At 40.8% G+C, this 23996-nt stretch overlaps 1 protein-coding gene across 10 annotated transcripts in view; it reads left to right on the top strand.

The window, feature by feature from the left end:
* The window catches only part of pum2 (pumilio RNA binding family member 2), a 96546-nt gene that overhangs the window by 50530 nt on the left and 22020 nt on the right, over window positions 1–23996 (top strand). For 7 of the 10 annotated variants that reach the window (XM_033021523.1, XM_033021519.1, XM_033021518.1 and 4 more), the window contains 5 exons: window positions 6135–6228; window positions 7451–7576; window positions 9946–10088; window positions 10701–10836; window positions 16463–16606. In XM_033021523.1, the coding sequence (XP_032877414.1) occupies window positions 6135–6228; window positions 7451–7576; window positions 9946–10088; window positions 10701–10836; window positions 16463–16606 (643 nt within the window). The remainder of the gene's footprint in view (window positions 1–6134; window positions 6229–7450; window positions 7577–9945; window positions 10089–10700; window positions 10837–16462; window positions 16607–23996) is intronic. The other 3 variants (XM_033021524.1, XM_033021520.1, XM_033021516.1) reach the window with 1 other exon arrangement.

Genomic DNA, 23996 nt, shown 5'->3' with positions numbered 1-23996 from the left:
AATTTTCAAAACTTTTCATGCCATGGAGATGTGATTTGATGACGTTCAAAAGCTTTGAAGAAAATTATCATTTATGTTCGTTAGCATGGTTTGTTGTTCAGCTGTATTTTCAAATTTTATTACTTTTAAGTTTTTTTTTTTTAGAATTTATCTTTCAGAATTTGGTGCTTTAATTTTTCCATGCTCTATTTATGCAATATTTAAATCTTGGTTGATCTGTGAAATATATGGAAATTGGCATAAGAAGTAACAACAAACAAGGACTTCTAATGCAAAGCTAAGTGCATTGAGATTCAGCAAAGAAGTTTTGATTTGTTCCTTCTGATTAAAACTGCCTTGAAATGTTGAATTTTATAGCAATGGTTCTCAAGATCTTTACATAGTGCCTGAAGTTAAGGTTCAAGACAGTCGTAAGAATGTTTGCAAAATGTCCTGGATGTAGCACATAGTCAGTTTCTATTTAATAGTGTTAAAATTATCTTTTACAAGCTAATAGCTTGAAGTAGAACATTAGAGGAAAATTTCAGGAAAAATATTCCATCAGATTAATCTGTTCTGACCGGAAGGGTATGGCGTGTGGCTGAAACCACTGTTCAAACCAGTTATGGATAAAGGACTTGTTCAAAATGTTTGCGATTAAGCCACCGTTTTATGTTTTCTTCACAGTCATCTTGCATTGCTGATTTCGAATTTTGCATAATACATATAAGTTAAGGCTGTTATCATAGAAAGTGAAAGCAACTATTTTGAATATCGCTTGGAGCTTTAAACAAGCATTATTAGTTGAGCTAAACAAATCCAGCATGTACCTGCAATATTCAATATATTAAAGGTAGTGGAATTTAGGTACAATGTTAAGTAAGTACTATACTCTTTCTACAGTTGAGAAGAGATTTACTGGAATAGCATCCTGTAATGCAGAAATGAAAGAGGCTAGCGTTTTTCTCTTAAAAGCAATGAAAGTTAAGATTGTAAGCAACAGGGCAAAATATAAACTCTCATTGATCCCCTTAAAGTTCCATCTGAAGCTGTTGTTTTATCGACTGGAATTGCAGAATTTTAGCCTATATCTGGGCATAATCTATAACTAGCAAAATAAATAGAAAACTCGTATAATAATTGTTTAGTGTACTAACAGCTCCCATAACAATCCTTATTATATACAGTTGTCAGCTAATACCAATTTTCAGAACACTATAATCACAATTTTATGCTAGTTGTGATAATTGTGGAAGATAGAAGGTTTCAGGATTTTTGCTCAACGTGCATCATGCCTTGATTTTAATTTGGACAGAAATGGCTTGCATTGTTTAAAGTTTACTTGAAGCCACATTTTTTTTCCATTCTCTACAGTTTTGATATTCATAAATCATAATGTGGCATCGTCATGTTTGGTGTTTTTGCTCATTTTAACTTTCTTTCACATTTTTTGCTATGCCAGGGCATTCATTCAATTCAGGTTATTAAAAATTGCAATTTGTGGTTTTCATCAAAGTGAACAAATGGAATTGTTTCATGCAGAAAGATAGGTAATCGGAGGGGAAAAAAGTTATTGTATTTGTCAAAAGAACCAGACAGCATGGTGCTTTCATAAATCAAGTCATTGTAACGCAAAACAGTGGATACATGCTTGAAAAGGGGAAATAGTTACTGGGTCAATATGCATTGGACTAATTGGAGAACTCTTTCAAAGAATCATCACTGTTACAATGGATCATACAGCCTTTTGTGCAATTGATTCTGTGAATTACAAGGCAGGAAAACTTAAACAAATTCTCCTGTCAGCATTTCAGTTGCTTAATTTACTGAATTCACGAGCTATTTATTTGCTTTGCAACTTTCATTTATTTATGATATTCATTTAGTGCATTCCTTTCAAGTGTCCAACTTCACACATGGTCTTCGCATTATTACGTTGCCTCGTCTTTGTATTTGTTATTATGAGCTCACACTTTGCAAAGCTCCAAGAGTGTTCATTGATTTCAGATTGTCTCAGTAACTGTCGCATTGGAAGAATTGGGATCACAAATATTAATCAGCGACTAATTCCGTTTCTACATAAACTGAGTATGTAGGAAATTTGGAAATTACCCATTTGGCATGGGTAACGTCAGTATCGGTGAACAGTTTTGTGCTCATTCCCTTCAGAATATGATGGAAATAGCATAAAATAATAACCTTTCTTTCTTGGATGGATGAAATACTTTATTATCACATGTGACAAGGCACAGTGAAATTCTTTGCTTTGCCGAGGCCCCACTGCCGCGAGGCTTCACCGCCGAGGGTGCCATCGTCGGCCGCAGCACCGACCTCTCCACAACGCTGCCAGGTCCTCTCCTGAGGCCTCTGTGGTGCCGACCGTGGCCCAAGTCGCGGGATCCGTCGGCCACTCTGCCGACCCGGGCTCCGACCCACGAGGCCCGGGCATCTCTGCGGCCATCCAGGCATTGAGACCGCGGTGCCTCAATAAAGGCCTCTGGCCGCATTCCCAGTCCGCAGCCGCAGCCCGGCGGGGCATTTATGCACTGGGCATTTTTGTTTTTCCTAGTAACCTTTCGCACTTTTTCGGTTTATTTTCCTTCCGCATTGTCTGATGTATATCCAGTGTCTAATTATCTGAAACAGTTAATGCAGAAACTACAGTTATGAAGTTTTACAATAAAGATGTTCGTTCTGGGTTAATTTTGTGTCAAAGTGGTGAGGACTATCAGAATTGGTTTGGCAGTCACTGTTTGGAGCAATCATTACAGAAATGTCAGATTGGGAAGCTGACAAAAATAACACTAATTTGATAAAGTTTTATCAAGAAGATTGAATCTATGCAAATTTAAAAAAGAAAACCAATTTCTCAGAGTGATTCAGTGATTTTCATTACGAGATCTGTCACGGCAATGATGGGTTAGCGGTCAGAATTTGCAAATGGATACCAATAGTAATTGCAAAGAAGAAAGATAACAAGAATGGCTTACTGAGAAAAAGGTAGATCGAGGAGATTTTATACAACTAAACATGATGCACTTTGGAACTTCCATGTTTGAATTTGTTATTGGATAGCATTCATTATTTGAAATCAGTTGATAGCTGAGATGAAATATGTATATATAATTTACATATTGATTCTGTCTTCAACTACATTACATCTGAAGTAGCTTCTGACTTCAATTTTGTCTTTTTCTCATTCCAAAATGTATGTGTATGTAATATATTTATTTCATGTTCAGACAATTTAAAACAGAAACAAATATTATTTCAAAGCATTTATTTGTTTCAGATAATGTATGTCAGATCATTGTTATAACTCTTCACAGAGAGTATCACTAAATTGTGAAATTACACGTACAGTATTTTTGGATAACTTTACGAATTGATTTTGTTAATTTTAACATTGTGAACCATTGTGATAATTACCCAAAAACTCATGACTAGAGCCAGGATTTTCCCTTAAATGCCATAATTGCCCTTTCATGCCTTTTTTGATGATTTCACCAGGATAATGCCTTTTTCACAATCGAGTGCCTAAATCAGCCTTTTTTTGCAGTTTTGCTAAAAGGTCGTGCTATTTTCACTAGTTGTACTGTGATTACAATGATGTTTTCTATGTTAACACGTTAATATTAATGTTATTATTAACGTGTTAACATAGTATAACTTACAAGAAAACTTTCACCACCGGGGCGAAACCGGGGGCGCCACCGTCAGTCATTCATTCGTTCGTGCTGCTGCACACTGGTTCAATCTTCTCCAAGATCTATTTATGAAAGAACTGCAGATGCTGGAAAAATTGAAGGTAGACAAAAAATGCTGGAGAAACTCAGCGAGTGAGGCAGCATCTATGGAGAGTAGGAATAGGCGATGTTTCAGTTCAAGACCCTTCTTCAGACTGATGTGGGGGGGGGGGGAGGAGAGAAAGGAAGAGGTGGAGACAGTAGGACTAGAAGGAGAGTTGGGAAGGGGGAGAGGGGGAGAAGACGAGGGCTATCTAAAATTAGAGAAGTCAATGTTGATACCGCTGGGGTGTAGACTACCCAAGCTTGTCTCCTCACTTATTTACTGCTGGCTCCTGTCACAAATCTGAGTTTTTGAGTGATCTGTGCAAGGCATTCATTGATGCTGGAATTCCACTGTGGAAATACACAGAGGAACATATACCAAGCGAGTCATCAATACGAAAAAATTATGTTGACAGCAACTTCAACATTGTTGTACTGAAAATTAGAGATGAAATTGCATGCGACAAAATATGGATCTCAATAGACGAGCCAACCGATGCTGTGGGGAGATATGTTGCCAATGTGGTCATCGGTACATTGGAGGCAGGTCAACCATCAAAGGAGTATTTGTTGACATCGGAAGTATTGGAGAAGTCAAACTGTTGCTCAGTTGTTTACATCTTCACTTGCTGTAAGGTATAAAACACGAGAATGTTCTTCTGTTTGTGACTTAAAGTTTTATTCCCAAAAATGTTGCATTTGACATGCTTAGCTCAAGGACTTCATAGAATTGCCAAGCACATACGTAGCTTGTATCCAAATGTCGATCGCCTAGTTTCCAATGTCAAGAAAATCTTCCTCAAAGCACCGTCATGTGTGCAGTTGTTCAAGGAAATGGCACACGAGATTCCGCTACGTCCTCAGCCCGTTTTGACTAGTTGGGGTACATGGCTCTCTGCTGTACTCTACTGTGCTGCAAGTTTTGAAAAGATAAAATACATTGTCAACTGTTTTGAAGAAGAAGAATCTGCTGCAGTCAGGATCGTCAGTGAAATCATGCAGGAAAAGTCCCTCCACCGTGATCTTGTGTTTAGTACTTCCAATTTTGCAAACTTCCCTTGAGAAACGTGGCAAAAATTAGTGAATAACTTGCAGGTTTTCTACAAAGTAACTGACGATATTCGTAAAGCTGGCGATGTAGGTAAAGAAATACAAGGAAAATGTGTGAGAGAGTGATTTTAGGTAACGCAGATCTTGAAGAAATACAAAACCTAGCTAAAGTTCTCGAAGGTAGTTGTAATGCACAAGATATCAACATGAATATAGAGTCTGTAGCTTCTTTTGGGTATGCACCAGTGACCTTAGCTGAGGTAGAAAGATGTTTTTCACAACTGAAGCATATTCTGTCTGGCAAACGGCATGGTTTAACACCAGATAATATGAATAAAATGCTAGTAATTATGTGCAACCAGGCAACTGTGGTCATTTAATGTAGTATTCCTTTATATTATCATTTTAAACCATATTTTTGTTTTTTATGACTTTTCTGGTCAATAAATGCCTTTTCATGCCTTTTTTGTAATTTTATTATGCCGTTTTGCCTGCCTATTTCAGTGTTTTTTAGTGCCTAAACATCCTGGCTCTACTCATGACACTTTTAATTGAGTTCGGTAGGACTTGCGATAATGAGTCTACGGAATATCAGGATGATGCCTGGTATCGAGCATTTCAAGTATGCGGAGAGACTAAATGGGCGGGGGCGGAACAGATGATATTGAGGGAGACTGATTGCGGTATACAAAATTGAGGGACACAGATTAGATAACTGCCATGAATTTGCTGTGCAAAACAGAGGTGTGTAAAACCAGAGACAGGTTTAAGATCAGGAGTAGAAGATTTACAGGGGATTTGAGAGAGGACGTTTTCACTCGGGTAATAGTTGGAGAACCCGTTTTTGGAGTATGATTGAGAAAGCATTTGAACCCAGTAATATTTTTAAGATGTGTTCATTCCAGTTATGTTGTGAAACTAAAATAATGAAAGTTTGTTAACATTATTACTTAAAATTGCAAAATACTCTCACACAATGAGCGGTTTCTGAGAATCATCTATAGTCACTTACTAACAGCAGACATACTGGAAGCAGGCGAATAAATATCTCCAACCCTCAACAAGTCAGGTTGCATTCAAATTGAGCTTTTGCCCACAATTTGTGACTAAATTATTCTGTTATAGTTAATTATCTTGAATGCTGTTTTACAAGATACATGTAGGAGTGTATTAGAATGGTGATCAAAATATTTATTTTCTTTTGTCATTCTTCCTTCTCTGCTGTTACGTGTAATTCTTGAAGAAACTGTAAGGTAAAATATATGAGTGCTTTGCTGTGGTGCTCCACATTCATTTTGTAATTGTGCATTGCAGCTCTTCCAACGGCAAAATGCATTGACAGTACAGCAGCTGACTGCAGCCCAACAGCAGCAGTATGCCCTGGCAGCAAGCCAGCAGCAACATATAGGTAAGGAGCAAGTATAAGATATCTAGTCAATATATGATTGGGTAAAGTAAAATGAAAGGTTAAATACTTTAACCTTGGTGAAAGCAAGTCTGGGTGAAAAATAAATCCCTTTTGATTATCTTCCTGGCTCCCTCTCCCATTCCGAAACCGACCTTTCTGTCCTGGGCCTCCTCCATGGCCAGAGTGAGGACCACCGTAAATTGATTGAGTGGCACCTCATATTTCGCTTGGGCAGTTTACACCCCACCAGTATGAACATTGACTTCTCTAATTTCAGGTGGTCCCTGCTTTCTCCTCCCCTTTTCTGCTCTCCCTCAGCCCACTGTCTCCGCCTCTTCCTTTCTTCTTCCCCCACCCTCACATCAGTCTGAAGAAGGGTCTCGACCCGAAACGTTGCCCATTTCTATCGCTCCATAGATGCTGCCTCACCCGTGGAGTTTCTCCAGCATTTTTGTCTACCTTGTTCATATTGATCCTTTAGAATGTCAAATAATGTTTATTAGAAGACTGAACCCATAGAGCGAGAGAAAACTGGAATGTTATGACTTAGACGAAGACGAATGAAGGAAGGTTTATGTGAAGCACAGACACTACCATAAACTATTATGGACATACTTTGACCATCTCTACACTCCTTTGGGATGGGGGGGTGGGGTGTAGAATATGCAGCGTGATATCAGCAGTAGAAATTGTGGAAGCAAGAATGCTTAACTACTTTGGTATGGAATCTCAGTTGCCGCTTGATTTCTTATCTGAGAATAAAATGAATTAGGCACATCTTAGTAGGCATGTCCAATAACATTCTCATTCTCACACCTATGTGGCTACAAAGGATCATTTGAACATCTTGTATATGTAACCTCAAGTGCTGGAACTAATGTTTGAAATAATTGGGTGGAATGGCAGCAGGACGCAGCGCATTCTTAAATGCCGTTCAATGGACTATGAAGCCCTTCCCAGAAATTCTGCAATTGGCAGTCCCACTGCGTTAACCTCCCTCACATACTGTTCAATATCTACACAACCTTATCAGCACTGGTGTTGCAACTCATGTCATTGTTGTGCGTGCTAAAGGTAAATCAGACTGAGAAGAGTTATTTAGATTTTTGTTGGGGGGGGGGGGGGGGGGGGGAGTGTTTGTCAGCAGGGTGAACGTGTTCAAAAATGTGTTTTGTGAATTGTTTTGAATAGAGTGAGTAATTAATATTTTTGTCTTAAACAGCAGGTGTATTTTCAGCAGGTCTTGCTCCAGCTGCCTTTATGCCAAACCCATACATAATCAGCGCAGCTCCGCCAGGCACTGATCCATATACTGCAGCAGGACTGGCTGCAGCAGCTACGTTAGCAGGTGATCAACCAGATGACATTAAATACTAGAGGACTAAATAAGATTATATAGGTCTCTCTTGATGGCTTTTGAAGAAGTAAAAGGCAGCCATTTGATTCAGTGCACTTCCATATAGCTCATTATTTGCGTTTGAACTAACTGCTTTGAGCCACATTGACAGTGTGGATGCATAGCCTGGGCTATGGTGAGGAAAATGTGCTAAATATTTCCAGTTCCAATCACTTACCATTGAGGTGAGACTGCATGGAGAGGTTGGGACATGCGTGGTAAACAGCATGGCTTAATATGAGGCAACGGTGATATGCTATGCATTCTGTTTTGAATACAAAATGGATTATTGATGAGATGAATAAGAATGGATGTAGGCCATTATATACCTCACATCTGCTCTGTAATTCAGTCTTGTACATTTAAGTTGCAACTATTAAGATTTGGGGTGAATCCTGGTCTATCTTGGGGTGAATCCTGGTCTATCCCATTTTATTTGGAATTGTTATTTTGTTCCCCCACACTCATTATTTCCAGATCTGAGTGCAAAGGACTGTCATAAATGATACGTCTCCAATGATAATATTATAAGGATTTTTAAATGTCACAAAATGAGCTAAAACATTAAAAAAAAAAATGTTTAATTAGCCTTTATTTGATACAAGATAATTAAGAGTGTTGGATTGAAGCAAAATAGTTTTAATGGATCGTTCCTTCTTTACTTTGTTTTTTCTGCTGTAGAATCCATGTTAAAATTGGCAATTTAAAAAATTTGTGCCAGATCTAACTGAGACTAATGCAAAGGAGTCCCAGCAATCATCATGCTCTAGAGGGTTCCTTGTGGAGTCCGGAGGTGGAACTAACTAAAGGCATTTCAAATCTGTCAATCGGTTCAGGATTTGAAAACACTTTTATTTTTCCCCATTATAGCTTGCCATGCCTCACACCATAATTTTCCATAACATATACTATTGCACTTTTTATTTTCTATATATTATTTTTTGGGGGCATTCTTTGATAATTAAAACTGCCAAATGTGGCCTTCTACGTTACCTTTGATAGTGCTTTCAACCTGTTTTCTCTAGTGAATCACATTCTGAGGTTGCTGATCAATCATCTCTCTCAAATAGCTATTTCTCTTGTTGATCCCATGAGGTGGGCTTCCAGTAAGCTTCTCTGAATGCTTGGACTGAACTTGTTTTCATTTGTAGTTAATGTAAAAATTCAAGGCTCTGTGATATTGTTTTGTTTTTACTACTAAATCTTATCGAGTCCACACCAGAGCTGAACACACTTCTCGGTGTCTGTGTTGCGCTTCTTGTGTGTGGTGGGGGAAAGATTCGAGGAAACAGGGCCGCGACGTGAACGCTCTTTCCTTGACCCCCCTAAATCTTTGTATTAATGGAATAACAGCCCTCTGATATAGCTGCTATTAAATAGCCAATGGTTTTGAACTCTCTTCAACTCTGTCGTGATTCGTGCTCATTTTACTTGTCTCCTTCCTAAGGTAAGAGCTATCGTTGCTACTTTGTCTTTCTTCATTATGAGGATCAGATGTCTCACACCAAACCAGTTTCCATTCTCTCTCTTTTCTAAATATCAAGTAGCCTAGAATAATTATTTCCAAAATCTTGGCTATCAAATAACCTTATCTCAGTAATGGTTTTTATAGCAAACCAATTTTTCACAATTTGTGCCATTGATTTATTGATTTTATAACAAATGCTGTGAATAATGAATGTGATCTTTTGAGTCCTCAGAGAGCAGCCAGAGTTGATGTTTACCATAGTATGTGAAATTCAACACCTCCAGCAGCAGACGTATTCCTGATATACTTAATATTTGCCACTTTGGCTCAATCCTTGGCACGGGTTTTCTAATTTTCGATCTAGATATTCAACCACATTCATTCATGCTAAAATAATTTTTCTAAATCCTTTCCTCTTTCCCAATCCATTTCCATTCACCTGCAATATTTTTTCTCAATTTAGTTCCAATTATTAAAAAAGTTTGAAATGTTATGTAATTGCAGGGTGGAAAATGCTAGTAATTCAAAAGATCACATTACTGGCAGATTTGGAGTGCTCATCATTTCAGTAACTAATAACCTAATATAAATGGAAACGTTGCACCAAAATAGGCAGTGCAGGGTTGGTAATTAAGTGATAGCAGCATACACACAGGAGAGGACGGTTGAATAAAGTTTCAGATGACCAGGGCATATTGAAACATGAGTTTAGAAGATAGATGTTTAAAGAGGCAACAACGGTAAAGAAAATGTTAGAGTAATTCCAATAGCATTTGTGAACAATTTATTCCAGTGGAAGCTGAAAAAAGACCAGTGAACATGGCTGACTCACCACTGCGTGTCTTTGTGCTAGGTCCTACAGTTGTCCCACCTCAGTATTATGGAGTTCCATGGGGTGTGTATCCAGCAAATCTGTTCCAACAGCAAGCAGCTGCAGCAGCTGCAAATAATTCTGCTAACCAACAGGCTGCATCACAGGCACAGCAAGGACAACAAGTATGTGTTTCCAATTAATTTCAAGGTCTAGTACTCCCTTCTAATAAATTAATTACTTTAAATGCTGTAGTGTTGTACTGAATTCTTTAGATTTTTCCAGACAAATTTAATTAGATATTGGATGACACGTTTTTGTTGATTTTGTCATGATGAACCCGCAAAAGAACAGGCCTTTCAGCCTAACCAATTGATCTTCAAGCACCACTCCACACAAATACTTCATTTTACTTTTACATTAGCATAGAGTCGTCGTCCCCCACCCAATCATTTCATTTTCCTCCCACCCACTCTCACTAGTCACAATTTATGGATGCCAATTCACAAATCAATCATCCCATCTTTGCCAAGGCCCTGGAAACCCACCCAGTCACAAGAGGAATATGCGGGCTCTGTAAGGACAACACTGAAAAGCTAGGATCAAATCTGGATCTCTGGAGATGTGTGGCACAAATTGTATTGTTTTTTTTAACCTCAACATTTTAAGACTAGTGACAGAGCATACCCAAGTGATTGACTTTTGGTGCTGAGAATCTATTTATTCATGAGCTTAGCTGGCTGATATGTATCATGAAAATAGTAAAATATTAATTAATTTTTCTACATTATTTGTAGGTTCTACGAGGTGGTAATCAGCGCCCACTCACTCCAAATCAGGGTCAGCAGGGTCAACAAGCTGACTCAATGGCAGCAGCTGCTGCAACCAATTCAGCTCTTGCCTTCAGTCAAGGCCTTGCTACAGGATTGCCAGGTATATGCATTTGTTGCATTGTTTTTGGAGAGGCAAGCTAGTTGAAACATTTGCATTTCTCTCTATCATGACTGACTGGAGTAATTCCTGGAAGAGTGCAGTTTCCCTCAGTGAAGGAGACTAAGGGGTGATCTGATAGATTTACAGTGCCCTCCATAATGTTTGGGACAAATACCCATCATTTATTTATTTGCCTCTGTACTCCACAATTTGAGATTTGTAATAAAGGCCATTTTTATACATTTTGCTTTCACCATGTAGAAATTGCAGCTGTGTTTATTCATAGTCCCCCCCCCATTTCAGTGCATTGTAATGTTTGGGACACATTGCTTCACAGGTGTTTGTAATTGTTCAGGTTAATTGCCTCCTTAATGCAGGTATAAGAGAGCTCTCAGCACCTAGTCTTTCCTCCAGTCTTTCCATCCCCTTTGGACACTTTTTTTGCTATTTAGCAACACGAGGACCAAAGTTGTGCCAATGAAAGTCAAAGCAGCCATTATGAGACTTCTTCTTCCTGCGAATGAAACATAAACCAAAGGAATAGTTTGATCTCAAGCCGGGTGTTGAGCAGCCAGGTTGTTGTCTCTGTGTCACTGAGCTCCATTTGGTGGGTGGTAGAGCGGGCACCCAGGGATGACATGGTTGGCTGTCTGTTGTTCTGCTCCGCATTCACAGGCTGGGCTCTGGCGGAGTCCCCATCTCCACACACTGGCATTGAAACGCCCAACTCCAGTACCAAGTCTGTTGAGCTCCACCCATGCTCCTCTGGTGAGGTCAGACCCTGGACAGCCTTTATCTGGTGAAGAGATGTAGCTGTGTAATGGAGATGAGGTTGCCTTCCACTCCTGTGACCACTTGGTGGCTATCCAGGGTGCTTTTGTCTCAGTTGGCTGGGTGGATGTTAGGAGTTGTTTTCCATGTGGAGCAAAGGGGTGACGGGATTTCAGTCGGGGTGGCCTCTGCTCTCTGCTGATAGCCTGATGGAGGAGGTGATCTGGGTCCATGACACGACAAGATAGTGCCAGAGTTGCTGTTTGCCTTCGGATCCCTGCAGGCGGAATGCCTGCAAGTATACGGAGCTGCTCGACTGGAGTAGGTTGAAGGCACCCAGTGATGGTGCGCAAGGTGCTGTTCAGGCTCATGTCTACCAGGCTAGTATGTCTACTTCTCCTACATACGGGTGTGCAGTACTCAACTGGGGCATACACAAGAGCTAAGGCAGAGGTGCGAAGAGTTGATGGTCTGGCTCCCCAACTTTTACCTGCCAGGCGTCCGATGAGGCCGCTACGTGCCATGACCTTGTCACGGAGATCAGCCAGGTGTTGACGAAATGTAAGCGACCTGTCCAGCTTTATGCCGTAAGTGGGTGTTTGTTGGAAGTCCAAGCACCTGTTGTTAACAAAGACAGCTAGCTCGGCTTAGCTTCCTGAGACTGAGAAACAAGAATAAAAATGTTAGGCTTACCAAAATCAACTGTTTGTAACATCATTAAGAAGAAAGAGAGCACTGGTGAGCTTACAAATCGCAAAGGGACTGCTGACAGGCCAAGGAAGACCCCCACAACTGATGACAGAAGAATTATCTCTATATTAAAGAAATATCCCCAAACACCTGTCCAACAGATTAGAAACACTCTTCAGGAGTTAGGTGTGGATTTATCAATGATCACTGTCCATTGAAGACTTCATGAACAGAAATACAGAGGCTATTCTGCAAGATGCAAACCACTGGTTAGCTGCAAAAATAGGATGGCCAGGTTACAGTTTACCAAGAAGTATTTAAAAGATCAACCGCAGTTCTGGAAAAAGATCTTGTGGACCGATGAGACGAATATTAACTTATATAAGAGTGATGGCAAGAGCAAAGTATGGAGGAGAGAAGGAATTGCTCAAGATCCAAAGCATACCACCTCATCTGTGAAACATGGTGGTGGGGGTGTTATGGCCTGAGCATGTATGGCTGCTGAAGAAATTGGCTCACTTATCTTCATTGATGATACAACTGCTGATGGTAGTAGCATAATGAATTCTGAAGTGTATAGACACATCCTATCTGCTCAAATTCAAACAAATGCCTCAAAACTCATTGGCCAGCAGTTCATTCTACAGCAAGACAATAATAATAATAATAATAATACATTTTATTTGTATAGCGCTTTTCAAGGACTCAAAGTCGCTTAACATGGTGAGTCAAGAACAAAACAAAATAGAGCAGTAAGACAGAGATGCAAAGGGGAGGGGGACATGGGACTATGGGTATGCAGAGGTGAAGAGATGGGTCTTGAGGCGGGACTGGAAGATGGTGAGGGACTCAGAATTTCGGATCAATTGTGGGAGGGAGTTCCAGAGCCTGGGAGCTGCCCTGGAGAAGGCTCTGTCTCCAAAAGAGCAGTGGTTGGATTTCAGAATGGAGAGGAGACCGGCTGAAATGGATCTGAGGGACCGTGAGGGTTGGTAGGGGGAGAGGAGGTCAGTGAGATAAGGGGGGGGCCAAGTGGTTGAGGGCTTTGTAGGTGAGGACCAGGATTTTGTAGATGATCCGGTGGGAAATGGGAAGCCAGTGAAGTTCTTTGAGGACTGGGGTGATGTGGTGCCAGGATTTGGTGTGGGTGATGAGTCGGGCGGCGGCATTTTGGACTTCAAGGTATGCCTACTTTGAAGAAGTTCTCCTCCTCTCTCCGGAGACAGTTTCACAAGCCTATTTCCTTCGCTCCATAGATGCTGCTGCACCCGCTGAGTTTCCCCAGCAATTTTGTGTACCTTTGGCACTTTGGACTAGTTGGAGTCGGTTGATGTTGCTGGAATTAATGCCAAAGAGAAGAGAGTTACAGTAGTCCAGTCGGGAGGAGATGAAGGCATGGATGAGTCTTTCAGCATCGGGGGGGTGTGAGAGAGGGTCTGATTTTGGCAATGTTGCAGAGGTGAAAAAATGATGTTTTGACAACATGGTGGGTGTGAGGCTCAAGGGAGAGGGTTGAGTCAAAGATCACGCCAAGGTTGCAGGCCTGAGGAGATGGGGAGACAGTGGTGCCGTCAATAGTGAGAGTGGGGTTGTTAATTTTGGTAAGTGTTGATTTGGAGCTAATGAGGAGAAATTCTGTTTTGTTACTGTTTAATTTAAGGAAGTTGAGTTGCATCCAATATTTGATGGCTGACAGGCAGGAGAGAGGGGGGTGGTGGGGGGACTTGGTGCTGAGATAGATCTGGGTGTCATCAGCATAGCAATGGAAGTCCAGTTTGAAGTGACGGAGTATATGACCAAGGGGGAGGATGTAGATGATGAAGAGGAGGGGACCGAGAACGGAGCCTTGGGGAACGCCTTGAATGGCAGTGGCTGTAGCAGAGGTGTGGTTATGGAGAGAGATGAAGTGGGATCGGTTGCAAAGGTAGGAACGGAGCCAGCTGAGTGCAGAACCTTCAATGCCAAGGTCTTTAAGTCTGGTAAGCAGGATGTTATGGTTCATGGTATCGAAGGCCGCACTCAGGTCGAGGAGGATGAGGATGTTGAGGGAACCAGTGTCAGCAGAGGTGAGGAGGTCGTTGAGGACTTTAAGGAGAGCTTCTGTGCTATGGAGGGGGCGAAATCCAGATTGGAGGGGTTCGAATAGGTTATACGCGTGGAGGTGGGAATGAAGTTGTGACGCGACGATACGCTCCAGGGTTTTTGAAAGAAAGGGGAGGTTTGAGATTGGGCGATAGTTAATGAGAGAGGAGGCATCAAGACCAGGTTTTTTTAAGATTGGTGTGACCGCAGCAGTTTTGAAAGCAGAGGGGACAATTCCTTGGGACAATGAGGAGTTGAAGAGATTAATGAGGTAGGGGCAGAGAACGGGGAGGCAGGACTTCAGCAGGGGAGTGGGGATAGGGTCGAGGGAGCAGGTAGTGGGTTTGGAAGAGCTGATGAGTTTGGAGATTTCAGTAGGGGTGACCAGGTCAAACTTGGAGAGGAAGCAGTGTGAGAGGTAGCAATGATACCAAACATACTGCTAAAGCAACAAAGGGGTTTTTCAAAGCTAAAACATGGTCAATTCTTGAGTGGCCAAGTCAATCACCCGATCTGAACCCAATTGAGTCTGCCTTTTATATACTGAAGAGAAAACTGATGGGGACTAGCCCCCCAAAACAAGCATAATCTAAAGATGGCTGCAATACAGGCCTTCCAGAGCATCATCAGAGAAGACACCCAGCAACTGGTGATGTCCATGAATCACAGATTTCAAGCAGTCTTGCATGCAAAGGATATGCAACAAAATAATATACATGACTACTTTCATTTACATGACATTGCTGTGTCCCAAACATTATGGTGCCCTGAAACGAGGGGGCCTATGTATAAACACAGCTGTAATTTCTACATGTATAAAAATGGACTTGATTAAAATCTGACAAAGTGCACTTTAACCGCTTGTGATTTTTTTTCTATTATAAATCTCAAATTGTGGAGTACAGAGGCAAATAAATAAATGGTGGGTCTTTGCCCCAAACATTATGGAGCACACTGTATGTAAGATAATGAGAGCTATGGATAGCCAACATCTGTTTCCCATGCAACGGAGTGTCAAAAACAGTGTTTTAAGGAGTAAGGAAAGGGGATCCAAGGAGTAATGTATTTACAGCATATTGTTCATATTTAGAACACACTGCCAGTCAAGGTGATGCAATAAGATAGTACATTTAAGAGGCATATAGATAAACACTTAAATAGGACGACATAGAAGGATACTACCCTAATTGAATTAGTATAAATAGGCAAAAAAAATCAATGGATGAGATGGGATGTAGGACCAATTTCTTTACAGTATGTCGCTATGAATCGACAAGGCCTTTTTTTCTGTCCGATTGCTAGAAGGTATTAGCAAAAAAAAAACCTATGAGCATGAAATGTAAACATAGATATGAAAGAGAACTATGTAGATGGGCTTGTCAATTTATGTAAATTTCAGTCCAATTTATCCCTGCCGATCAAGGTGGCTTCCTGAACTCGTCCAATTTGCTTGCATTTGGCCGATCCAAATGCTTTTTAAATGTCCACATTGTATCTTTCCCTATCTCTTCCTCTGGCAGCTCATTGAACATACCTACCACTCGCTGTGGAAAAAGTTGCCCTTCAGCTTCCTATTAAATCTTTCTCCACTCACCTTAAACCTAGCCCTCTAGTCCGTGAATCCCCTACTCTGGGGGAAGAGACTGTGCATTATATTATTTAGTTTCCAGTTAGAAATTGTTTCTTTTTTTTTTTTTAATGAGAGGAACTGTTGCATGTCTGGTCAGTATAAATGTGTTACAAGAGCGACTGCAATGCATAGTTGAAAATTAATCTAGCTAAAGTAGTCATACCACTGCTTCTTAATACTCTTCACATTTATTTTGCAAATTATCTTGCATCCGAACAACATAACATGCAATTTAAGTGCCCAAGAGTAATTTTATAGACAAGAGGAAATTAATTATTTAAGAATTCCTTAAACACTTAGAATTACCATTTGTACTAGATCTGAATAATGCAATTAAATGTTGCACCTAATTTAGAGCAGTGAGGATATTAGTTGAGAACTGTTGCTTTCTGAACTGTGGACAGGAAGTGTAGGCAGTTGATATTTTCTATTTACCAAATTGCCTCTCTTTAGGTTATCAAGTTCTAGCCCCAGCTGCATACTATGATCAAACTGGCACCTTGGTGGTGGGTCCTGGCGCAAGGACTGGATTAGGGACACCAGTTAGGCTGGTAGCATCGACGCCAGTTATTATCAGCTCTGCTGCAGCACAAGCTGGTAGGTTCTGATGTTAACATAAAGTGCTAAGAATTCCCTGCTTTCAAGTGGATATGGATGGAATGTCTAACCTGATGCTTGTCTGCTTCTAGTCACCGCTAGTTACATCTCATCTCCACCCCTTTCCGCCTTGCGCAAGGGGTGGAGATGAGAAGATATGACTAGCGGTTCCTTAGCTGTTAGATGTTCTTAGATGTTCCGCAGGCGATTCAACATCTGTCCTGATACCACCCCCCTCAACTCTCCAGGGATCCTGACAGTCCTTTCAAGTTAGGCAGAGGTTCACTTGAACCTCCTCCAATCTCATCTACTGTATCTGTTGTTCAAGGTGTGGACTCTTGTACATTGGTGAGACCAAATGTAGACTGGGCGATCATATCGCTGAACACCTTCGTTCAATCTGCCTGGGCCTACCTGATCTTCCGGTTGCCAAACACTTTAATTCCCCTTCCCATTCCCACACTGTCCTTTCTGTCCTGGGCCTCCTCCATTGTCAGAGTGAGGCCAACCGCAGATTGGAGGAACAGTACTTCGTATTTTGCTTCGGCAACTTATAACCCAGCGGTATGAATATTGATTTCTCTAACTTCAAATAACCCTTTGCATCCCCTCTTACTCATCCTCCACCCAAATCGTTGTACTGGCTTCAAAGTCATCATGTTTGATCTCATGGTCTGTAACTAATTCTCACCTATCCCACAGCTAACAATGGCCTGTTTCCTTTATCATTTCTTTTTTGCATATCTTTCATTCATGTGTTCTATATCTCTCTATAATCACTGTCTATATCTCTCATTTCCCATTCCCCTAACTCATTCTGCAAAGGGTCTTAACCCGAAACGTCACCTATTTTCTCCAGAGGTGCTGTTTGACCCGCTGAGTTACTCCAGTTTTGTGTGTCTATTCATACCCTGTGTTTATAAGCATGTTATAAGTTAATTTACCTAGATTTTGGCACTGGCCATTGTAATTTCTTCTAGCTCAATGGTTTGTCCATGGAATTACTGCCATGTATTTTTTAATATTTTAAATACACTGTGTTCACTTGCAATTTGCAGTATTTATGGTTGCCTGTAATAGAAATAAGCCAGATCAAACATTCATGTTATTTTGTTATTACTTGTTGAATGCTTTGGCACGTAGTCTTAGTTTTGAACACTGATTATTGTCAGTCTCTCTTGTTTGTGAAAGCAAGAGAAGTTAATTATTTTATGAAATTCAGTTAATTAAAAAACCTATCTATTTCTGGGTAACAGACAGCTTTCCCTATATTTAAGTCAGTGAAAATGTTGTGGTTAACTTTCTTGAAAGTGCTCATGGCTTGAGCACTTGTAAATATGTCTGGTCACCAGGGGCAATTTACAAACATGTTTCCAGGCCCTGAAAATCTTAACTTTGTGGGAAAAATGGGATGTATGGGTTGTTTTATTTGAAAAAGAAGAGGCTGACTTTTGAGGGTCCAAAAGACAGTAGATAGGAGCAACTTGTCATCTTTAACAAAGAGGTTGGATACAAAAGGGGCAGAGGTTTAAAGTGATTGATTTGTGGGAGATAAGAGGTCGTACTCTATGTTTGACAGGATGGTGGAGGCAGAAACCCTTGTCACATTTAAACAGTATTTGGATGTTTCCATGAAGAACCCTGACCAAGACTATAGACCTTATGCTGGATTTAGGTGGATAGCTTTATCCAGCTCATGCAAGCAATTCCTGTGTTGTAAATTTTTTCAGGAGGAATTGTCATTATTTCTCCTTCAAAGCAGCAATGAGATTCTGATGGAATTATGCCACAGATAAGCAGGATAAATGCTTTGAATACAAGATGTTAGGAACGGTTTCTTATGCTTCAACCACAGATTATGCTTCAATACATGGATTTCATGTTTTTTTCTTGTAGTTAACCATTTCTTGAAATTGTATTGAAACCATTTGTGTGTTAGAATTATGGCTAATATATCTTTCCAAGTTTTTAATTTTCCATAGACTTTCAGTTTTGAATGTGGCTCAAAATAATAAACATGTCTTTATTATATTGGGTTGCCTTTGAAATGTAACTTCCTAACTGCCCTTTGATATTCCCAATCAACAGTTCTTAGTCTTTTTCTTTGAAACCCATAGATGCAATGTACCCTATCCCTGATAGCTTTCAAACTTAAATATAATTCTAACAACAATTCACTCACTCTTTTAGTATGAATTGTGTATAATGTGAAACACAAAGTTACTCTAAAAACATATAAAGGGAATTGGGAGAAGGCCATATGGCCCTCGAGCCTTCAGGAAGATCATGGATTATTTGATCGTGGCCTATAAGCGAGTTCAGTATTCTGCTGGCACATGCCCAGGTCATAGGGCATTACAGATAAACATGGGGGGGGGGGGGGGGGGGGGGGGGATCTGCTGTGTGTTATCTTTGGTCATCACCTTAGTTTCAGTGAGTGCTTTATGCTTCGTGCTGCTCCGTGGGGTCGGGTCGCGGGCGCCGCCAAGCCGCCGCTGGGACTTCCCTGTTCTCCCCCGGGTGTCCCGTCCATGGCCGGGAAGTGTCGGGCCGGGCTTGGCCGCATGCGCAGGGGGGGCGCGGCACCGGCTACAGCCAGACTTCCGGTGAAGGAGTTAATAGTCAAATCAAAAATTGAGTCATTCTTCTACAAAAGCATGGTCTAGCAGAACAAAAGAATGGCTCGATGCCAAGCCTGTGTGACCTTTTTGTAAATTATATGGAACACAATATGGAGGACAGGTTGTCTTTTCAATAAAGAAATTAAGATGGAATCCTGCAGTAATAACGTGCTTCTTTCAAAGCCATAAAGAAGCCAAGATTGAAAAAAATAGCTGACGCTCCAGAGATAAGTAATAACTTGTTATTGGATGAGCTTGATTTGAGTGGAGCCTGAGAAGCACTGAGCAACGTTTGTGCTCATTGTAGATCTTTGCCACTCCCGTCTGACTAATCAATTAAAGATTGCCATGGTTTACCTTTAACAATTTTGTTGTTATCTTCTTTTTAAAAAACAAACTGAAATTTGGTTGTAGTCGGCAGAGATAGGCGTTGGATGGATTATGCTTGTAAAAAAGGGATTGAATTGTGGAATAAAGACGGAACTTTTAAAAGAATGGAAAGTACTTCAGATGGAATGCCATTGGGCAGAGGAATAGGAGATAATGGCTAAGGCAAAGAAAGAAAGCGCTGATAAGAGTTCGGAGAACAAAGCCGGTACCGGTAAGTCCTCTCGAGACCCTATGTCTGGCAATGGTGACCCTGTGTATAGAATAATGCAATTAAATATTGCAATCACAATCTGGATCACTGTCCAATCACAGCTCAGTCCACTCCCATTTTGAACATTAGCCCGCCCACCATTACATTAAACTACTTCCTTTTTTCATTTTTAATTAGCAACTCCAACAGAAGACGACTTTTGCAAAGCGTACCAGTCCCCGTTCACAAAGTCCCAGTGGAATTTCCTAGCTTGCTAATTATGCATCATTTCTGCAAATTGGTCCCCACAGAAACAAAGACTGTTTTAAACAGAACGGCTTTTGTCAGACAAGGGAGGGGAATGTAAAGTTAATACAGAGAGACGTCTCTAATGTTTTGCGTGATTTTATTTTGGAAGCGTGAGGGGCTGCGAAACTTTGGCTAACTCCTCTTGGATACCCGATGTATATTTTGCCTGTTTTTGTACTAGTTTTGTACTAGTTTTCTTTCAATGTTCGAAGGGTGGTATTTGTTACAAATCCAAAAGCTCTCTAAAAAATATTCTAAAATGTTCTTTCAAGTTGTCACTCATCCAAGTTCTGGCTCTTATCTGATTAGACAGATCTCCATGTTCTTTTGAGTTGTCACTAATCCAAGTTCTGTTTCGTATCTAACTAGAGAGTTCACTGTTTTTTTCATGACTATGCTGCTAAGAAACTGGCAGCTACTACTGTGTTCAGGATTTTGTTGTGTCTGTTTCATTTCTCTCAAAGCCTATCGGGATACTTGTCATTCAGTCCCAGGCTATATTTATATATTCTTATTTTGATGAAATGGTCCGTGTCAGATGAAATAGGATATCATTGCATGAGCTTGCAATCTATGAAAATTAATAGTTTATTCTTTGTTTTCTCTTAACTTTAAGTTTACCTTCTTCCTATTTCTTACCTTTTGAATTGAGTTCAAATAGAGACCTGAATTCCACGATGGCCACGTAGCATTCAGGTAGATGTGTCAGATGAGATTGGAGATGTCTTTATCTTAGAACAAAATCTGTTAATTTGACATTGTAAATTTGGGGAGATAGATTGGAACAATTGGGATTTAAAAAAAAATAATGATCTATTTTCAAAGGGTCTGCCTTATAGGTAGTTAAAGAGTGATCTCACATCCCCCACCACCCGTAGAATTCTGGATTAGTGGAGGGAATGAATAGGACACTAAAGAGTGTGGAAGTTAGTTATGACCACAGCAATGAATTAATTACATACGCACAGCAATTAAGCACAACCTTGTCAGTCTTGCATTCACAGGGGGTGAAAATGCAGAAGCCACTGCCAGTTGAACACAGACACAGACCATACTACTGGGATCGGACAACATTGGGACTCTGTTGGAGGGGACTGTACCAGATGCTACTACGACATCAACCGCCGTGAAGATTGAAGATTACCCCCGTTGGAGACATCTGATACGATTGACTGTAAATAGAGGAGAACCAAGTAAGGACAACGGGGCTATTGACCCTACTTTTTATCCTGAGGTTGGCCCAGATGGGCTGGACTTGGGGAAACAACCCAGCACCAAGACGTCCTGAATAAGGCTGACAACTGTCCTTGCGTTTATAACACTGACCAAGATGGATCCAATACCACAGGTTCTTGAAATAACAAAAAAAAGTGGCAGCTTATCCCAGAGCTACATTCCGAGCTGAAACAGATGAGAAATGTGCTCACCAATGCCCGTTCTTTAAATGACCATCTCGCTTCCATCACACAGCAGCTGAAGGAGAGCAATCAGGTTGTGGAGTTGAAAAGCCTTGATTTTGGAGTGCAACTCACAGAACTGGATTGAGTTAAATCCCAGCCGGGATCAAAGTGAGCAGCTGAGTTGGGACGGATCAGACAGCCATTTGGCATTGATGGAGAAGGAAAAAGAATGCTGGTTTCATATGCTGATGGACAACGTGGGAGAAAGAAACGACTCGTTTGTGAAAAGAAACTACATTTGTGATGAATGTGGACAGACTTTCAAACAACGGAAACAACTGTCAGTTCAACAAATGAGCCATACTGGAGCAAAACATTTACATCGTGAAGTTTGTGGTTTCCAGTGCAGGCAAACAGCATCCTTGAAATACCATATGACCAAGCGCAAGGCAGAAGCCGAACTTTAATTTGCTTGTGACCAATGTGAGAAGCAGTTTGAGAAGGCTCACAATTTGAATGTTCATATGTCCCTTGACCCAGAATACAGATCAAAACAAACCTATTGAAATTGAATCAAATCAGCTAAGTATAGAAGCATTAATTAAGCAGGAACCTAGTTAACAGTTGTTAAACAGCTAAATGATGAGTCTAAAGAATCTTGCACCCATTTTCAATGTCAGCAAGACACAAAGGATTAACATGAATAAATGCAATCCAGTCAGGTTCACCTAAAATAGGTAGAGCAAGGGAAAGGTTAGTGTGGAGAATATAGTTCTGAGCATTATAGCACACCAGTTCCAGAGACAAAGTCCAATGTCTGCAATGGGGTAGAGGTGAATCAGGCAGAATCCTAGCAATTGGAAGGACTGTTCAGAACTGATAACAGAGGGCAAGAAGCTAGTTGGTGTTGTGGTGAGGCAGGATTCCACTTTGCCACAGTTACATCCTGGACATGCATTCAAGTCGCAGCGTTGTTTTGAATGAGGTGACAGTGCCCATCCAGTAGAAATAAGGACTCAATGGAGAAAGTTCTGGGTGGTTCAATAACCCTTTTGCCTCGGAATGGAACAGTGGCTGAAAATGTTGAGGGTGATAATGTTGCGAAGCATCAACTTGTCCCAGTGTTAGCAGACTTTCACACTTGTACATATAGTGGAACCACTTCGCGGTCAGTGGATGTGGACAACTCGGAATCCTCATTGAAGAAGGATATGTTCTTGTGCTCAGATCCTGAATATATAGAGGGTTCTTGGGAAAAAGTTCAGGTACAAGATGAAACTCAACCATTTGATGTGAAAAGAAAAACAGTTAACTGCAATGAAGCATCTTGTTCTATAAGAAATGATGTTGTGGATGGATTGGAGTCCAGTTATCTTTCTGAAAGGTATTTATCAAGTGAAGTTGACAGAGAAACAAAAGTTTAGAATGGTTATTCAGATGAGTCTTTTGAACCATATTGGAAGAAGAAGAGTAAGTTACCAGTTAAGAAGTGCAGTATTAAGGATGTGAAGAAACAATCTGAACAAAAACATGGCCGTAAACCAAACTGGGAAAGGGAAGATTTCCTCACCATGTATCGATGTCAGTATAAGGGTTGCTGTGCTGTTTACAAAGGAGTTGACTGACTTAAACATATAAAAGAGCAGCATGAAGAGGTGCGTGAAAGACTTTGCCCCCACCCAGGAGGTAACAAGGTGTTTCTGATTGATCGCTACCTCCAATGCCATGTAAAGCTGATCCATACAGAAGAAAGAACATCTTTACAGATCAGGAGGAAGTGCAAAGCCTTTGGTCACAACTTCGGAAAGACAAACCACATTTGATCAACAATTTTGAAGCATTTTGAGCTCTACCGTATGACCAAGGGTCTAGACGGGGAGAAGCTGAACATTTTGAAACAAATCATCTTGAAAGAGATTATGCATAACCCTATCCAGGAAGACAATGACTCAGACCTGGTGGGTAATCAGTGTGATGAGGATGGCAGTGATGGCGTTTCTGATGAGAAGTCAATTGCCGTTTTGTTCCCAACCCTGACCAGATCGATGTCAATGGTGACAGCAAAGGAGGTGCCAGCAAGGACGACTTTGACAACAACATCCCAGATATCCATGACGTGTGCCCAGAGAACAGCGCCATCAGTGAGACTGACCTGAGGAAGTTCCAAAGGGTACGATGCAGATCGTTCCTAACTGGGTAGTGCGCAACAAGGGCAGGGAGTTACTTCAGACCGCCAACTCTGACCCTGGCCTTACTGTCGGATTTGAGGAGTTCAACGTCATAAACTTCAGTGGCACCTTCTACGTCAACACAGATCATAATTATGTTGTTGTGTTCAAAAGGGAACTGCAGATGCTGGAATATCGAAGGTACACAAAATTGCTGGGGAAACTCAGTGGGTGCAGCAGCATCTATGGAGCGAAGGAAATAGGCGACGTTTCGGGCCGAAACCCTTCTTCAATTATGTTGGCTTTGTCTGT

The sequence above is a fragment of the Amblyraja radiata genome, chromosome 5, assembly GCF_010909765.2.
Source record: "Amblyraja radiata isolate CabotCenter1 chromosome 5, sAmbRad1.1.pri, whole genome shotgun sequence".
Taxonomy (NCBI): Eukaryota; Metazoa; Chordata; class Chondrichthyes; order Rajiformes; family Rajidae; genus Amblyraja; species Amblyraja radiata.
The sequence above is the reverse complement of the archived record's forward strand: the minus strand, read 5'-3'. Positions and strand labels throughout refer to the sequence as shown.